The sequence below is a fragment of the Pollachius pollachius genome (assembly GCF_949987615.1).
Source record: "Pollachius pollachius genome assembly, chromosome: 2".
In the NCBI taxonomy this organism is placed as follows: domain Eukaryota; kingdom Metazoa; phylum Chordata; class Actinopteri; order Gadiformes; family Gadidae; genus Pollachius; species Pollachius pollachius.
The window spans coordinates 45,403,131-45,417,780 of record NC_136935.1 but is presented as its reverse complement, the minus strand read 5'-3'; the positions used below and the strand labels follow the sequence as shown (position 1 = coordinate 45,417,780).

General features: G+C 45.9%; 3 protein-coding genes across 3 annotated transcripts; 1 reads left to right on the top strand and 2 right to left on the bottom strand.

Moving 5' to 3' along the window:
- The first annotated feature begins 477 nt into the window (after positions 1-477).
- On the top strand, positions 478-3,586 carry LOC307070340 (uncharacterized protein). The gene is made up of 4 exons (XM_079728773.1): positions 478-712; positions 1,359-1,417; positions 1,916-2,000; positions 2,374-3,586. Exons 1-4 carry the CDS (start codon positions 493-495, stop codon positions 3,060-3,062), a joined length of 1,053 nt encoding a protein of 350 aa, XP_079584899.1. The 5' UTR covers positions 478-492; the 3' UTR covers positions 3,063-3,586.
- Positions 3,587-3,776: 190 nt separating this feature from the next.
- LOC307071504 (struthiocalcin-1-like) lies at positions 3,777-7,460 on the bottom strand (the record flags this gene model as incomplete). The annotated part of the gene is made up of 6 exons (XM_079730497.1): positions 3,777-3,847; positions 4,014-4,113; positions 4,698-4,823; positions 5,088-5,179; positions 5,413-5,469; positions 7,412-7,460. The coding sequence occupies 6 exons, from the start codon at positions 7,458-7,460 to the stop codon at positions 3,777-3,779; spliced, it is 495 nt and encodes a 164-aa protein (XP_079586623.1).
- Positions 7,461-8,938: 1,478 nt separating this feature from the next.
- LOC307071380 (uncharacterized protein) lies at positions 8,939-12,429 on the bottom strand. The gene is made up of 2 exons (XM_079730362.1): positions 11,953-12,429; positions 8,939-10,746 (listed from the first exon to the last, which is right to left on the bottom strand). Exons 1-2 carry the CDS (start codon positions 12,326-12,328, stop codon positions 9,854-9,856), a joined length of 1,269 nt encoding a protein of 422 aa, XP_079586488.1. The 5' UTR covers positions 12,329-12,429; the 3' UTR covers positions 8,939-9,853.
- Between the last annotated feature and the right edge of the window lie 2,221 nt (positions 12,430-14,650).

The following is a 14,650-nucleotide window of genomic DNA, read 5'->3' as shown; positions in this document are numbered from 1 at the left end:
GGACCTTTAACGGAGCCGTGCACTGAGCCCTCTCGGATGCCGGGCGGAAACAACATTTGTTTCACTACGACTCCTTTCAGCTGCCCACCCCTCCTTCTGCAAAAAAATAAAACGGCTAATAAAACGCTCGAGGTTGCGTTTTGAAAAGAGAAAACTTACATTTTATTAGTATATGGTATAAAGATAATTATGTGCCTTTGATTGATATCCTGAATTTTTTTGCGGAGACACATTCCTGTTCCCCACTTGTATTGGAGGGAACGGCGATATCTACTTCTGGGACTGCATAAATCGAGGGACCCGTCCACAGCCCGCTAAAACAGCTGCAATACCAGGCTTGGCCGCTAAGCAATGGTGGATTGCGGTATGCGCTGCAAGGTTTCAAGCGTTTCAAGCCGTTATTAACCCCAAGAAGAAGTAACAGTCTGCGAGATAGTTGCGTCACAGCCAGGTTGCAGCCGAGCCCTGTTTATTGGAAAGTAAAACAAGGCGATGGAGAACTGCGGGCATTTTCACACTCAGTTGCTTTCTATTATGGAGGTGTTGGCTAATACGGCCGTTCTTGAGATCTGCAAGCTGGTGGACGATGGTTTTACCCACCTGAGGCTGGAGGTGTCCCGGACCCAGAGAGAGAACCTGGAACTGAAGAGCAAACTAGGCCTGATGGAAGTTGGAGCCCCCGTCCCGCCGTTTGGGAGCTGCTCAGAAAGAGGTGGTGTTGCTGTTCCCTCACCTCCGCAATGGAGTTACAGTGTTTAAGGTTCATCATGACATGTTTCTGTTGAACGATGGATGAGTTAGTAGGATTGATGACATGTTTCGGTTGTATGATGAATGAGTTGCTGTTGTTACTGTTGTTGAATGATGGATGAGTAAGTAGTGCGTTCACAATTCACACCAATAACGAAGGCGCAGCGCGAATCCATTCAAAGTCAATGCAAAGACGCGAATAGAAGTGAATTGATCAATGGCCAGGCTTGAAAACCTGATTTACGCGGATTTCGAGTAATTCTACTCGCCCGAACAATTCGCGCGAGTGGAAATATTTGAACTTTTCCTCGAATTTCGCTTAATGCTTTGTCGTGACATCGGCGTTCATGACCTGAAGTCCAGATTGACCGGCAACGCTGAGGAGAAAGTGATGGTGTCCCTATGCGGACTCCCCGAGCTATTATAATATAATATAATATAATATAATATAATAAAATATAATATGTAATATCACGGCAAAAAGCTGTGTGTACAAAGTGGGCCGTGCGTTCAGACATATTTTTTGGGGGAAGGGCTCGAGCTAAAACTTATCATAAGTATTTTGAACTGTTAAATGTATATGTCATGGGAGTCTGTTTTATCTCTAGGTCACAGTGCTGAGCCTCTCCTTGGAGGTCAGGATGGAGAAACTGACCTGCTGGAGGAGGTACAGTTTATCTATCTATCTGCTGCTCTACAGAGCTGTAGTATTAGGTACAGTACCTTCTGCTCTATAGAGCTGTTATATTAGATACAGTATATATATACATACCTGCTGCTCTAGAGCTGTTATATTAGGCACAGTATGTGGTGGAAAATTATTTGAACTGTATTGACAAAGTAACCCAGAATAAACTAAGAGTTTATTCTGGGTTACTTTGTCAGTTTAAGAATAAACTAAGAATAAACTAAGAGTTTATTCTTAGTTTATTCTTAAACTAAGAATAAAGAGAGAGAGGCCACACAACACGACAAGCATACAAAAGTTGAAGCGCTGTAGTGAGCCCCAAACAGTGGGCACACTGCAGTGTTAAAGCAGGGAAACATCCTTGAGGGAAAAGCTGCAGATAGGGATGCCACTGCTCCCTTTGGCCATCTTAGGATGTAGCTTGTGGAATCGTGCTATAGCTCACTCTCACTCTCACTCTTACTCTCACTCTCTCAGAAGCCTTTGGTGGTGATCAAGCTGGAAGAGGAGCTGACAGGGTGCATCATGGGAGAACGCCATCGGGAGCTCCCCGCTAGCGGCAGTACGTACCAGACCTGTTCCCAGTCTAGAGCAGTACCTCTAACCAGACCAGTACCAGACTAGACTAGAGCAGTACCTCTAACCAGACCAGTACCACACTAGACTAGAGCAGTACCTCTAACCAGACCAGTACCACACTAGACTAGAGCAGTACCTCTAACCAGACCAGTACCACACTAGACTAGGGCAGTACCTCTAACCAGACCAGTACCAGACGAGACTAGGGCAGTACCTCTAACCAGACCAGTACCAGACGAGACTAGAGCAGTACCTCTACCCAGACCAGTACCACACTAGACTAGAGCAGTACCTCTAACCAGACCAGTACCAGACGAGACTAGAGCAGTACCTCTCATCTGTCTCTCTGTCTCTAGTTGCAGACGAGCAACCCTCCCCTAAGGAGGAGGAGTGGTGTGCTCCTCTGGTCTTCATGTCTGGAGGAGACCAGCAGGAGGAGCAGGCCTGGCCTGGCAGCGCTCCTGTCGGTGGTCCGTCGCCGAGAGGGGGAGCAGACTCCGTGCTGGGTGGGGTCTCAAGGCCAGCTCCTGGCTGTGATGTTGCTAGGGGAGACAGCATATCAAATGGAAGCAGGTCCATCGAAATGGGTACTCCCCGACGCCTCTCCTCCCGCCTCCTCACCCCCCGCCAAACGGGAGGAGCAAAGGACGGCATTGGCTCCTCTCCGCTCTCCCTCCAGAGCAAGAACCCCTCCTCCTCCTCCTCCATGAAGCGGACCCACCGGACCTCTCTATCAGAGGGGAAAGGTCGAGATCCCGCCCACCCGTGGATCTTCAGCTGTCCAATGTGCAGGAAGGACTTCTCCACCTCCAAAGGCCTGACGGTGCACCAGCGGCTGAGCCACAGCCCCAGCAGCAGCCAGCGCATCGTGAGGCCGTTCAGCTGCAGCGTGTGCGGGAAACACTTCCTGCGGTCCAGCAGCCTCAAGCCGCACATGAGCATCCACGTGGGGGAGCCCTACGCCTGCACGCAGTGTGGCCGACGCTACTCCAGCCGGGGGAACCTGGGCCGACACCAGGCTCTCTGCAGCGCCGCGTCCACGTAGCGGGCAGGGCTGGGTGTCGCGGCTAATTCCCTAAATCGATTCGATTTTGTGCTTTTACCTTTTACCTATTTTTTTACCTAGCCCTAGTAGCGGGACGTCTGTCTGTAGAGGTGAGGCGCGAGGTCTGTACATAAAGTGACATAGCGGGACGTCTGTCCGTTACGAATTGCGATATGTCCCCCATTTTATTTTAGAAATAATACCCTTGGATATTTTGTTGACAAACTAGCAAACTACAAATGTCCGTCCTTCATATCAGAAATCTTGTTCCCTATTTTGATGCATCATCATTAAGTACACACACATGTTGATATCGTCCCTTGTTATTAGTTGTGATACATTATATATCATGTGCATCATTAGCATCTTGGCATGCTAACAAAGAAACCCAGTTAGGATTTATTTTAAAGCTCATCTCAAGACCTTTCTGTTCCAAGAACACTTTGTCTCTTCTACCACCACATAGTAGTGTGTATATATATTTATTTTTATTTTTTTTGTGTTGTGTTGCTGTCTTGTTCTGTGTGTGCTCATGAGACTGTAAAGCGACCTTGAGTGTGAGAAATTTGCTTTATAAAATAAACGTATAATTATAAACTTATTATTTTTATTGAAGTCCATAACAAACATGCAAGTACAAAAGGAAAAAGATCCAAAGCCTTGAACCCAAATAGGGATACCCCTCAGCAAGTTTTGGACATGTTGGCCAGATAGCTAGCAATTGCCAGATTTGGTACTGCAGATGAATCTCCGATTGGTGCTACAGCCAGAGTTGGCCCAACCGTCTGAAAACAAAACAGAACAACTTCAGATAACATGGAAACAAATTACAGACTGGCAGACAGAACCACAGACAGACTTACTGGTGCTGCTGGGTAGGCCCAGACTGGCAGACAGAACCGCAAACAGACTTACTGGTGCTACTGGGTAGGCCCAGACTGGCAGACTTACTGTTCTTGCGTAGGTAGGCACAGGGGTTGCTGGAGGCTAAAGACATGCCGATCCAGTCGCTGAAGTACAACCCATCACCATCGATCCATCTCCATTGAGTCTGTCAGGATCAGATGAGATCAAACGGTTCTCTATAGATCCAGGAAGGACATCACAGTACAGCAGCAAGAACAGATGGAAAATGCTAATGGTATTATTATGGGTTATCAAGGTGCGCAATGCATAAAGCATCATGTACTAATGGTTTTATTAAGGGTTATCAAGATGTGCATTAAGCAAATCAAATCATGGTGTGCATCAAAGGCTGGTGAACCGTGTCGGGGTATGAACTGTGACCAGTGAGCTGAAGGGGTAAGTGGGGTATGAACTGTGACCAGTGAGCTGAAGGGGTAAGTGGGGTATGAACTGTGACCAGTGATCTGAAGGGGTAAGTGGGGTATGAACTGTGACCAGTGATCTAAAGGGGTAAGTGGGGTATGAACTGTGACCAGTGAGCTGAAGGGGTAAGTGGGGTATGAACTGTGACCAGTGAGCTGAAGGGGTAAGTGGGGTATGAACTGTGACCAGTGATCTGAAGGGGTAAGTGGGGTATGAACTGTGACCAGTGATCTGAAGGGGTAAGTGGGGTATGAACTGTGACCAGTGAGCTGAGAGCTGGTGGGTGGATAGGGGTGGGTGTTGTACCTGCAGGTAGTAGGCTCCTATCCACACTTCGTTGTTGCCCCCCACCTGGACCAGTAGCTGCAGGAAGTTGTTCTCTTCGGGGTTGTGGATGGAGGCCAGGTCTGCACCAATCTTCTTGCAGTGATCCTGAGATAACACGCTAGTTAGCAATAGTTAAACACTAGTTACGATAGTTTCACAATAGCTATGAACAGTTACCGATAGTAACACAATAGTTTGTCGACTACACGTTGGTTCCATTAGTTCCAAAATAGTTCCAATAGTTAACGAGTAGTTATCAGTTACTGACAGTTGACGCTCGATAGTAACTGCTATTCGTGACGTTTTTTCGGATGGTTACACGTTAGCTACGAGTTAGTTACACGTTAGCAGCCGAAAGCGAGTGTTTACCGCTGCGTCGTTCCAGCCCAGGGGGTCGTTAATGTAGAAGAAGCAGCGTGAGCCGTGTTTAAACCAACCATCTGGACAGGAGACCGAGCTCGCTAGAGAGAGAGAGAGAGAGAGAGAGAGAGAGAGAGAGAGAGAGAGAGAGAGAGAGAGAGAGAGAGAGAGAGAGAGAGAGAGAGAGAGAGAGAGAGAGAGAGAGAGAGAGAGAGAGAGAGAGAGAGAGAGAGAGAGAGAGAGAGAGAGAGAGAGAGAATGTTACGAGCTAGAAAGGGAGAGAGAGACAATTAACATGGTAGAGGGAGAGACACACACGCAGACAGACAGGTACCTTCTTGGTTTCCAGACTGTAGATCTGCCAGCTCCTTTGTGTGTTCTACTAGAGGCTCTGGAGAAAAGTAGACATTAACAATATGTTATATACACACCAGAGATGGAAATTAACTTTTTTTTTTACCAGCCACTTTTTATACGCTATATATATTTTTAATATATGCGGACATTTTAAACAATATAATAGTAACAATATATAAGAAAACTGTTTTTCATACACATCATTTTTTCCAGCAGAAGTGATTTTTACTTTAAGTAGGTGCTACCAAGGAACTGAGTTGAAAATGTTACACTCTTACCGCATATGATAAACAATACACAGGTATCTGTCATATTAAGTCATGTTTATTTCAAAGGTGTTACGATGACAAGTTTGGGGATAATTCATCTATACAAAGTATTTTCAATAAAAAACAAATTGACATATTAACATTAAAACAACATGGCTACACCATCATAAATCAATAGGAACATTTGTTTTTTCAGTGCACTGGCCTTTGAATTTCTTCAATTCAACCAGATGTATAATGAAATCTGCCCCTATAATGCAACAGATGTATCCTCTCGGTATAGGAAGACTCATACTCTGCCTATGCATTCGAAATTAAACATTTGAACAGACCATGAAGAAACAAGAACAAGAAACAATGACTTAATAAGTGCAAGACACATTGAAAAACGTCAGAATACATTAAACTATATATATATATATATAGGAACTCGTTAGCGTATCTGTTTGTGTTCGTTCGCTATGCAGCCCTGCTATTGCGCATTCATAGACTGGCTTTTGTCAAAGGAATACCCGGTCAATGATGGATTTAATATGGACACAAACGACTAAACATTGGATCTTTGTATGGATTTATATGCACGTTACGGGATGAATTGATAAGCTCATGTAAGGGCTACGATGGCACAGATGACAGCTGATTTGGAACGGAACAACAGCAAAGTAAGGAACTCCGACTTTTTTTACTGTTCAATTATTAATGTTGTTTTTGAACGAGTATTGGAATACTCGCTCGGAATATCCAACGAGTATTCGAAGCCTGTAAAATGGTATTCGGGATAGCCCTACGTCTTAGCACACACACTTGACATCTGTTTTGACCAGACTGACCGAAAGCAGCTGTTTGCCAAACAAGTGAGCAGATCTCTAAGGTTACCCAACATGTTTTTCGACAGCAACAAACTATTGCATTAGGCCTAATAGAAAATAAAAAATTCACTTACGTGCGGTGCCATTTGAAGTCTTGAAATGGCCTACCCTTTTTGGAAATTGCTATCTTCTATCAAGCTGGGCTGTTTTGAGGCTAACGAGCGGCCTCATCGCTGTCGTGGTTTCGGGCGCTGATTTTCCGTTGGCAATTTTCAAAATGTGAAGGTGACTTTTTGAGGACTCGTGGTCCTTCACGGTTTCCAATTTTAGGTTTTGTGTCCCACTCACAAAACTATTGGACCTGTGGCCATCCGAAGCATGTTTACGACAGAGAGCACAGAACATTGTCTGGCTCGTCCCGTCAAACACCAGCCAGTCACGGTGTTGCCCACTGTCCGATGTTCGCCATCTCTTATTAAAAATATACCGAATGTTGATACCGGCATATTATCTCTATGGTTACCGGTATATTATCCCGGATGTTGACAGTCGCAGTTCAGCAAAAGAGGCGTAGAAGAAGAAGGGGGCCGGATGTTGACAGTAATGGTTGTGGAACTGTGCAGCGCCGTATGACGAATGTATTAAATATGCAAATTTGAACGGACCTGACTGGAAAGTATTACCCGACACAGTGGCGGGTGAAGTGACACAATCCACCCGCCACCATACAAATCCACCCGCAAATGGCGTGTGGCGGGTGTTAATTTCCATCCCTGACACACACACACACACACACACACACACACACACACACACACACACACACACACACACACACACACACACACACACACACACACATATATATGCAGCATTATGTGTCAGGACGACCTCTGACCTGCAGTTGTAATGCAGAGCATTGCAAACAGGAACCACAATGTAGCCATGTTGATGAATGAAGCCAATTGTCTGAGAGATAGAGACGGAGAGTAAAAAAGATTGTTAGAACACAAAACCAGGAGAAAGAACTAAATGTCACACATCTGACAATGTCTGGAATGAAAGGAAGACAAACCGTAGGTGTGATCTTTCCTCAGGTGGATACAGGTGTGATCTGTCCCCAGGTGTACACAGGTGTGTTGCAGAGAGCCAGTCTCCTTATATACACACACATCACACCACTCACCTGTCTTGCCCACGCCTGGTTCCCAGGAATGCTTAGTAGTTATCGTTGACCTTTCACCCTGGAAGCAAACGCCTCGTCCAGTAAACCAGAACAGCACTCGTCAGTAGGCAGTAAAACCATCTGCTGTCCTTCCTTACTGGTTTACAGTAATGACCACACTGGTTTAGTTCTGACAACACTGATTTACAGTAATGGTTACACTGGTCTACAGTAATTACCAAACTTGTTTAGTTATGACTTCACTGGTTGAGTTATGACTCCACTGGTTTACAGTAATGGTTACACTGGTCTACAGTAATGACCACACTGGTTTAGTTATGACTTCATTAGTTACCTGTAATGACTTCGCTGGTTTTGTTATGACTACACTGGTCTAAAGTAATGACCACACTGGTTTAGTTATGACTACACTGGTTTCCAGTAATGGTTACACTGCTCTACAGTAATAACTTCATTGGTTTAGTTATAACACCACTGGTTTCCAGTAATGGCTTCACTGGTTTAGTTATGACTACACTGGTTTACACTAATCAGTACACTGGTCCTCAGTAATATATAAATAAATATGTGCTATGTAATTAGCAATTTTGGCAATATTTCACAGAAAGCAGACATAAATTAAAATGGTACTACATGGATACATGTAGTTAAATATCAGTTAAATATGTTGGCAAATGGAGAAAAAAACTCATAATGTGGAACAATCAATAAACCAAATCATTAAGAGTATTGATTTTATTAGTAACCTGTCAGTAATATGTATATTATAAATTCATCCCAAAACATTTCACACCACAATATAGTCTCGTTATAAGTGCTGTAGGTCAGATATTTATATATATTATTTTCATACAATTTGTTAGAAATGCCACAGCCACCAATCAGCTGTTAGGCAGCGAAATGCTTTGATAATATCTGTTTCTCCCTGACTGCACCGGCCTCTGCAAGACAGAATCGAGATTTAAACTCTGATTGGTCCGGGGAATCCATCTTCTCTGTCAATCACGCACCGCACAACGTTGAGGTGTGTGAACGCAACACGAGCAGAATCATAGGGAGGGAGGAGATGTTGTGGTTGTTCAGTTTCCAAACCTCATCTTCCTCTCTCTCGCTTTACAACTCTCAAATCTTACCTACAGCAACTTTAACTTCAGATGTAAACCTCTCTTAATAAATCACACAATGTTGACACAATTCACCCAAGTGATTTTAATACAGTTTTGACTTTAATGACACATAAAAAAATATACCCACTTCCCACTTCACCCACAAGCAGAGCCCTGGAGATCGGGAGTTCACAGAACGTTCCCACTTTCCACCTGGATGCTAGTGTAACAGGGTGTCATATCTCTTACTTTATAATTACACAAAATTGCCTTACAGTTTTGTTTTATTACCTGAAGTGTAGCTTTCTATGCCCCCTTATGTGCCCCTTTCTATTTGATTTTGTGCTTTGATTTGGCTCCTCCTCCTTCTGTGCTCCCGCCCACATTCCTGAGAACCCCATAAGTTTCCCGTGCCCCCTTGCCCTCTTCCCTTTGTTCTGGTTCCCTTGGGAAGAGGTGTGTACATTTATTTTATGATCAAATTGTTGACCATCTTATAGTTTATCATTCTTTATATTAGTTATTTTGATTATACATTGTTCAATTGAAGTCTGGTTTAAATATCCATGCAGATTTCAGTGTTTTGGGGAACTTTGTATTTTGTTGCGGTGAGCTAGCATACACCTGACCTTCGTGTAGTCATGCTAGTTCCCCTCCCCCTCTGTGTGCTTCGTAGAGGAGTTGGAGTTCTGTCAAGGACACTTCTAAGAGGAAGCTGTTTTTTCATGTTTATCTTCAGGTATGTCTTTTATTTCTTTGATTTCAATCATTTTGTTATAATATTGTATGTATGTCCCTTTGTTCTGGTTCCCTTTGGAAGAGAGGAGTTGGAGTTCTGTCAAGGACACTTCTAAGAGGAAGCTGTTTTTTCATGTTTATTATTGAGAGCAACCAATAAATGGACGTCGGAGTTCCCGAGTCCGGACAGAGATCGCGGGTAACGTCTTTCATTTAAAAAAACACAACGCAGAATCAACCGGTCACACTAGGACGGGGGCGAAACACTCTCCTTGTCAAATGTTCATCAGAGACGAACACGGCGTCCCGGCTACCGGCCCAGAGGGTCGGCGGTTTGGATCCCATTGGGTGCGGCGTGCGTGCGCAGGTGCCTCTTCATGTGGTTGGACTGGGCGAAGCAGCGGCCGCAGACGTTGCAACGGAAGGGCTTCTCTCCGGTGTGGGTGCGCTCGTGGTTCTTCAGCTGGTGGCTGTGGGAGAAGCGCTTGGCGCAGTGCCGGCAGGAGAAGGGCTTCTCCCCCGTGTGGACGCGCTCGTGCCTCCGCAGGGACGGGAACTTGGTGAAGGACTTCCCGCAGACGTCGCAGCGGAACAGTGGCTCTCCCCCTGGGCCCCGGCCGGGGAAGGAGGAGGAGGAAGAGGGGAGGAGCTGATGGATGTGCGATGCACGGTTTGCTAACGACGAGGGTGAGGAGGAGCGTCCCATGAATGTTTTGAAGTTCCCTGAGGAGAACTTTGATCTTCCTCCGCCCTCCAAGTCAAACGTCCTAAACAGAGCGCTCCCATTGGCTCCTGCAGCATCCACCTCCCCCTCTCCTCCTCCACCCCTCTCCTCTTCCTCCTCCTCTCCCCTGAGCCCCTCCCCAGTGAGCCACGACTCCCTGGCCTCCACCTCCTCTTTGACTGGAACAGGCTCCGCCCCCCAGCGCCCCCCCACCTCGAGGCCAGACACTTCATCGCCCAGCTCCCCCAGGGCGGCCCCCGCCCAGTCCCCACCGTCTCCACCCGTCGCCGGGTTGACCGTGCTGTCGCCAAGGGACACTGGAGGGGCCGGGTAGCTCTCCCAGTAGCAGGCCTGGTCCCGGGAGGAGTGGGTCCGGTCTGGGGTCTGGTTGCCCGCAGCGACCGGGGGGGATACACTTGTGGGTCCCGGGAGTGCCGAGGCAGAGGGCGCTGGCGTGTGTGTAGAGGGTCCGACAGCGTCTACGGAGACAAACACATGGAGCCATGTTGAGGGCTACGCTCGGACATGGACCTGAGAAAACCATGGACCTACCAGCCCTGGGGAAAACCATGGACCTACCAGCCCTGGGGAAAACCATGGACCTACCAACCCTGGGGAAAACCATGGACCTACCAGCCCTGGGGAAAACCATGGACCTACCAACCCTGGGGAAAACCATGGACCTACCAGCCCTGGGGAAAACCATGGACCTACCAGCCCTGGGGAAAACCATGGACCTACCAACCCTGGAGAAAACCATGGACCTACCCACCCTGGGGAAAACCATGGACCTACCCACCCTGGGGAAAACCATGGACCTACCAGCCCTGGGGAAAACCATGGACCTACCAGCCCTGGGGAAAACCATGGACCTACCAACCCTGGGGAAAACCATAGACCTACCAGCCCTGGGGAAAACCCTGGACCTACCAGCCCTGGGGAAAACCATGGCTGTAAGAAGAGAAGTGGATAGAAACTTTTTTTGTTTTATATATCAAAGTATCAAAGTGTCTTTGATAAGGAAGTTTTGTGGTATGATAAACAGACAGACAAAACAGGTCACCAATAAAGATACAAGAACATTATCATATAAGGAAGGTCTGTCCCCATTTACGGGAGACTGACATTCCTCATAGAATTCAGATAAAGGTTAAATTTAACCTCTGTTCCCTGATTGTCATGACACATCATTCATAACAGTCTTGTGTTGTCTTTCATTTGTATTTATCTACAGCTTTGTATGTATTTGTTATTCTCTTCCCTTTGTTTTCATCTACATTTATCACCAGTAGGCCATTTATCTTCAGTTTTTCAAATCAACGCACAACAACAATAAGTCAATAACTGTTGATCTGGGCAAAGATTACGGTTGGATTTGCTCGCCTGTCAGTTCTTCAGTTGACCGTTACCCGTCTATTAGGCATTATTGGCCATGTCAATGCGATTGAGTAGCCTGTATGTTGATCCCTCAAATGGATAACGACCGGTTCCGACACTACATCTGGTTCACTCAAGTAAAGACAATCGCATCAGCAACATTCACGGGTACAAGATGGATCGGAAATCAGTTGGCACCGTAAACTGGTTTCACATCCTAACAAGGGCCCTGTCAATGTTCATGTCAAGGTCCTGATTGACAACAGTAGCCTACGTTGCCCGCAAATAGTCAGGTAATGCCCACTCACCCTGCGCTCTGCCTTCCACCTTAATAATGATTGGATCATCTGCCACGTCTTCCGTCACTGACCGCTGCTGTTTGCCTTTTGCGCTGAAATACTCGACGAGGTTGAAATTTCTCGACCTGACGGACACGCGAGGAGACGCGCGTCGCAGCGCGCCGGGTCGGTCCACCACGTGGTTCCGTCGGGAACTCTGGAGTTTGGCCAACAGCAGTTTGCGTCGAAGGTTGTCGATCTCTCTCTGGCTCTGTGAGATTTCAAGATGCAGCATCGCATAGCCATCGTCTACAAGTTTGCAGATCTCAGCCACGGCCGTGTTGGCCAGCACTTCTACTATAGACGCCAACTGGACGTGGAACGAGTCGCTCGACTTGCTGCCCATTGTAGGCAAACTGCGCGTAGTTTAATAAAATGTGATGATTTTAAAAGCTTAAATTATGGTTTTTGTAAGAAGGGATGTTATTCCGCCATTATTCAGCCTCCTTTTTCTTCCTCTTCTGTTTCCTGTTGTGCTTTGTAAACACCGTTCTAGTCCGTTCTAGTGCCATCTAGTGTCATTATAACGGTGTGACCGTTATAATGTTTAACAGTCATGTATATGAAAAACATTCGCTGATTAATTATAAAACCGCTCAGTCTTCGACTGACGTCATCTTTTTTGCTCACTTGGTAGATCGGAGGATGGTGTGGTGTATCTACACCGATTATGGCAGGGATCTTTAGGTCGCTGGAACAAATCCGACTCGGAGGCGTTTTATTTTATTTCATTGCTTAATATCATAAACTGATAGTCTTAATTAAAACCGTTAGTATTTGAAATGTTATACAATAAACACATCACCACCTGTACCTTAAAGTGTAAATTAAACACTTGATGTAATAAGCAGTTTGCTAGATAGATTCCCGCTCTAAAAATCCTAAAAGGTTGAACCTGGATTATAATAATAAATAATCCAACTGTGGGGGGACGTGCGACGTCTGGCCTGCAGGGGGAGTATGGACAGGTTGGGAGCGCACGGGATTGGCCGGGGGGATTGAACCTGGTGGTGAGCAGGTGTCTGCACTCAGGTCAATCAGGGAGGGTGTACTTATGTGCCTGCTTTCTGTTATAGTGAAGGGAGACCAAACCCAGGAGCGAACGGACCACGGAGGTCCTGAGCGAGTGAAACTTACCCCGATCCACCGCGAGACGGCTCTGAATGGACCCTTTTTGTTGCATTTTGAATATTTCTGTTCCGTTTTGACGCAAATAAACCGATCTCCTGCGGAGAGAACGACAACCCCGTCTGCTCTCATTGCACGAACCTGTTACACCAACATTTTAGCAATCTCAACATTATTATAAACACATTTTTGTGAATCAGTGTATACATTACTGTGAACCAGTGTAGTCGTTACTGAAGACCAGTGTACGATAACTGTAAACCAGTGCAGTTATAACTGCACCAGTGAAGTCATTACTTTAGACCAGTGTACTGATTATTGTAAACCAGTGTAGTCATTACTAAACCAGTTAATTCATTACTGTAAACCAGTGTAGTCATAACTAAACCAGTTCGGTCATTACTGTAGACCAGTTTAACCATTACTGTAAACCAGTATAGTCCTGTAGGGAAGAACAGCAGATGGTTTTACTGCCTACTGAGTAGTGCTGTTCTGGTTAATTGGATGAGGCGTTTGCTTCCTGGATGAGGCGTTTGCTTCCTGGATGAGGCGTTTGCTTTCCCCCAGACACACTGACCACACTGAACCCTTCCTGATTGAACCATCTGTAATCTGATACCTAATTTGAGTTAATGAGGCTAATTAAGATGAGGATGATTAACCCTTAAAGTGTTCTTTAGGAGATAAGAAAATGTCATACTTTATAATCCCAGACGGGAAAAATCGGTTCCTTCTTCCTTCATCCCACTCCCTCGAGAGAGAGTCCTCCTACCTTCCTACGTCTCCTGGTCTTCGGACTATGAGGTGTGTGCGTGTGTATGGGTATATAAGGACTGCTATCTGCACTACAGCTGAACACACCTGAAGACAGATCACACCTACCGGTTTGTCTTCCTTTTCATTCCAAACTTTCAATAAGATATTCTCAGATGTCTGACATTACATTTTTTATGATACTTGTTTTGTGTTGTAACAGATCTATTTTACTCTCTCTTTCTCTCTCTCTCTCTCTCTCTCTCTCTCTCTCTCTCTCTCTCTCTCTCTCTCTCTCAGGTATCTCAAGACAGCAGACTTATTCCTTCATCACCATGGCAACAATGTGGTTTCTGTTTGCGGTGCTCTGCATTGCAACTGCAGGTCAGAGGTCATCCTGATGAGAGAGCGAGAGAGACATACATATATGTATATATATGCATAGAGAGAGAGAGAATGATCCCCCCTATATTTTTCTATGATCTGCAGCTCCAGCTGTCAAGGGCGGGGAGCAAGGAGTTTCCGTGGTAAAAAGTGAAGCTGTACCTGTCCTGGCAGGTGAGCTTTGTTCCATCACTCCGTCTTTCCTGGTTCCTACCGTGAAACATGATGATGAAGGATTCATGTCCACGTTGTCTCGTGGTTCAGTGACTTTCGCTATATCTTCCACAGCTGTCGTTCCTAAAGCGGAGGAAGCCGATTTGGCGTTGAGACGGATAGAGGAGGAGCTGAAACAGAAGGAGGGGGTCTTGAAGGAGGTAGTGATGGCGGCAGCACCTTCTGAGAA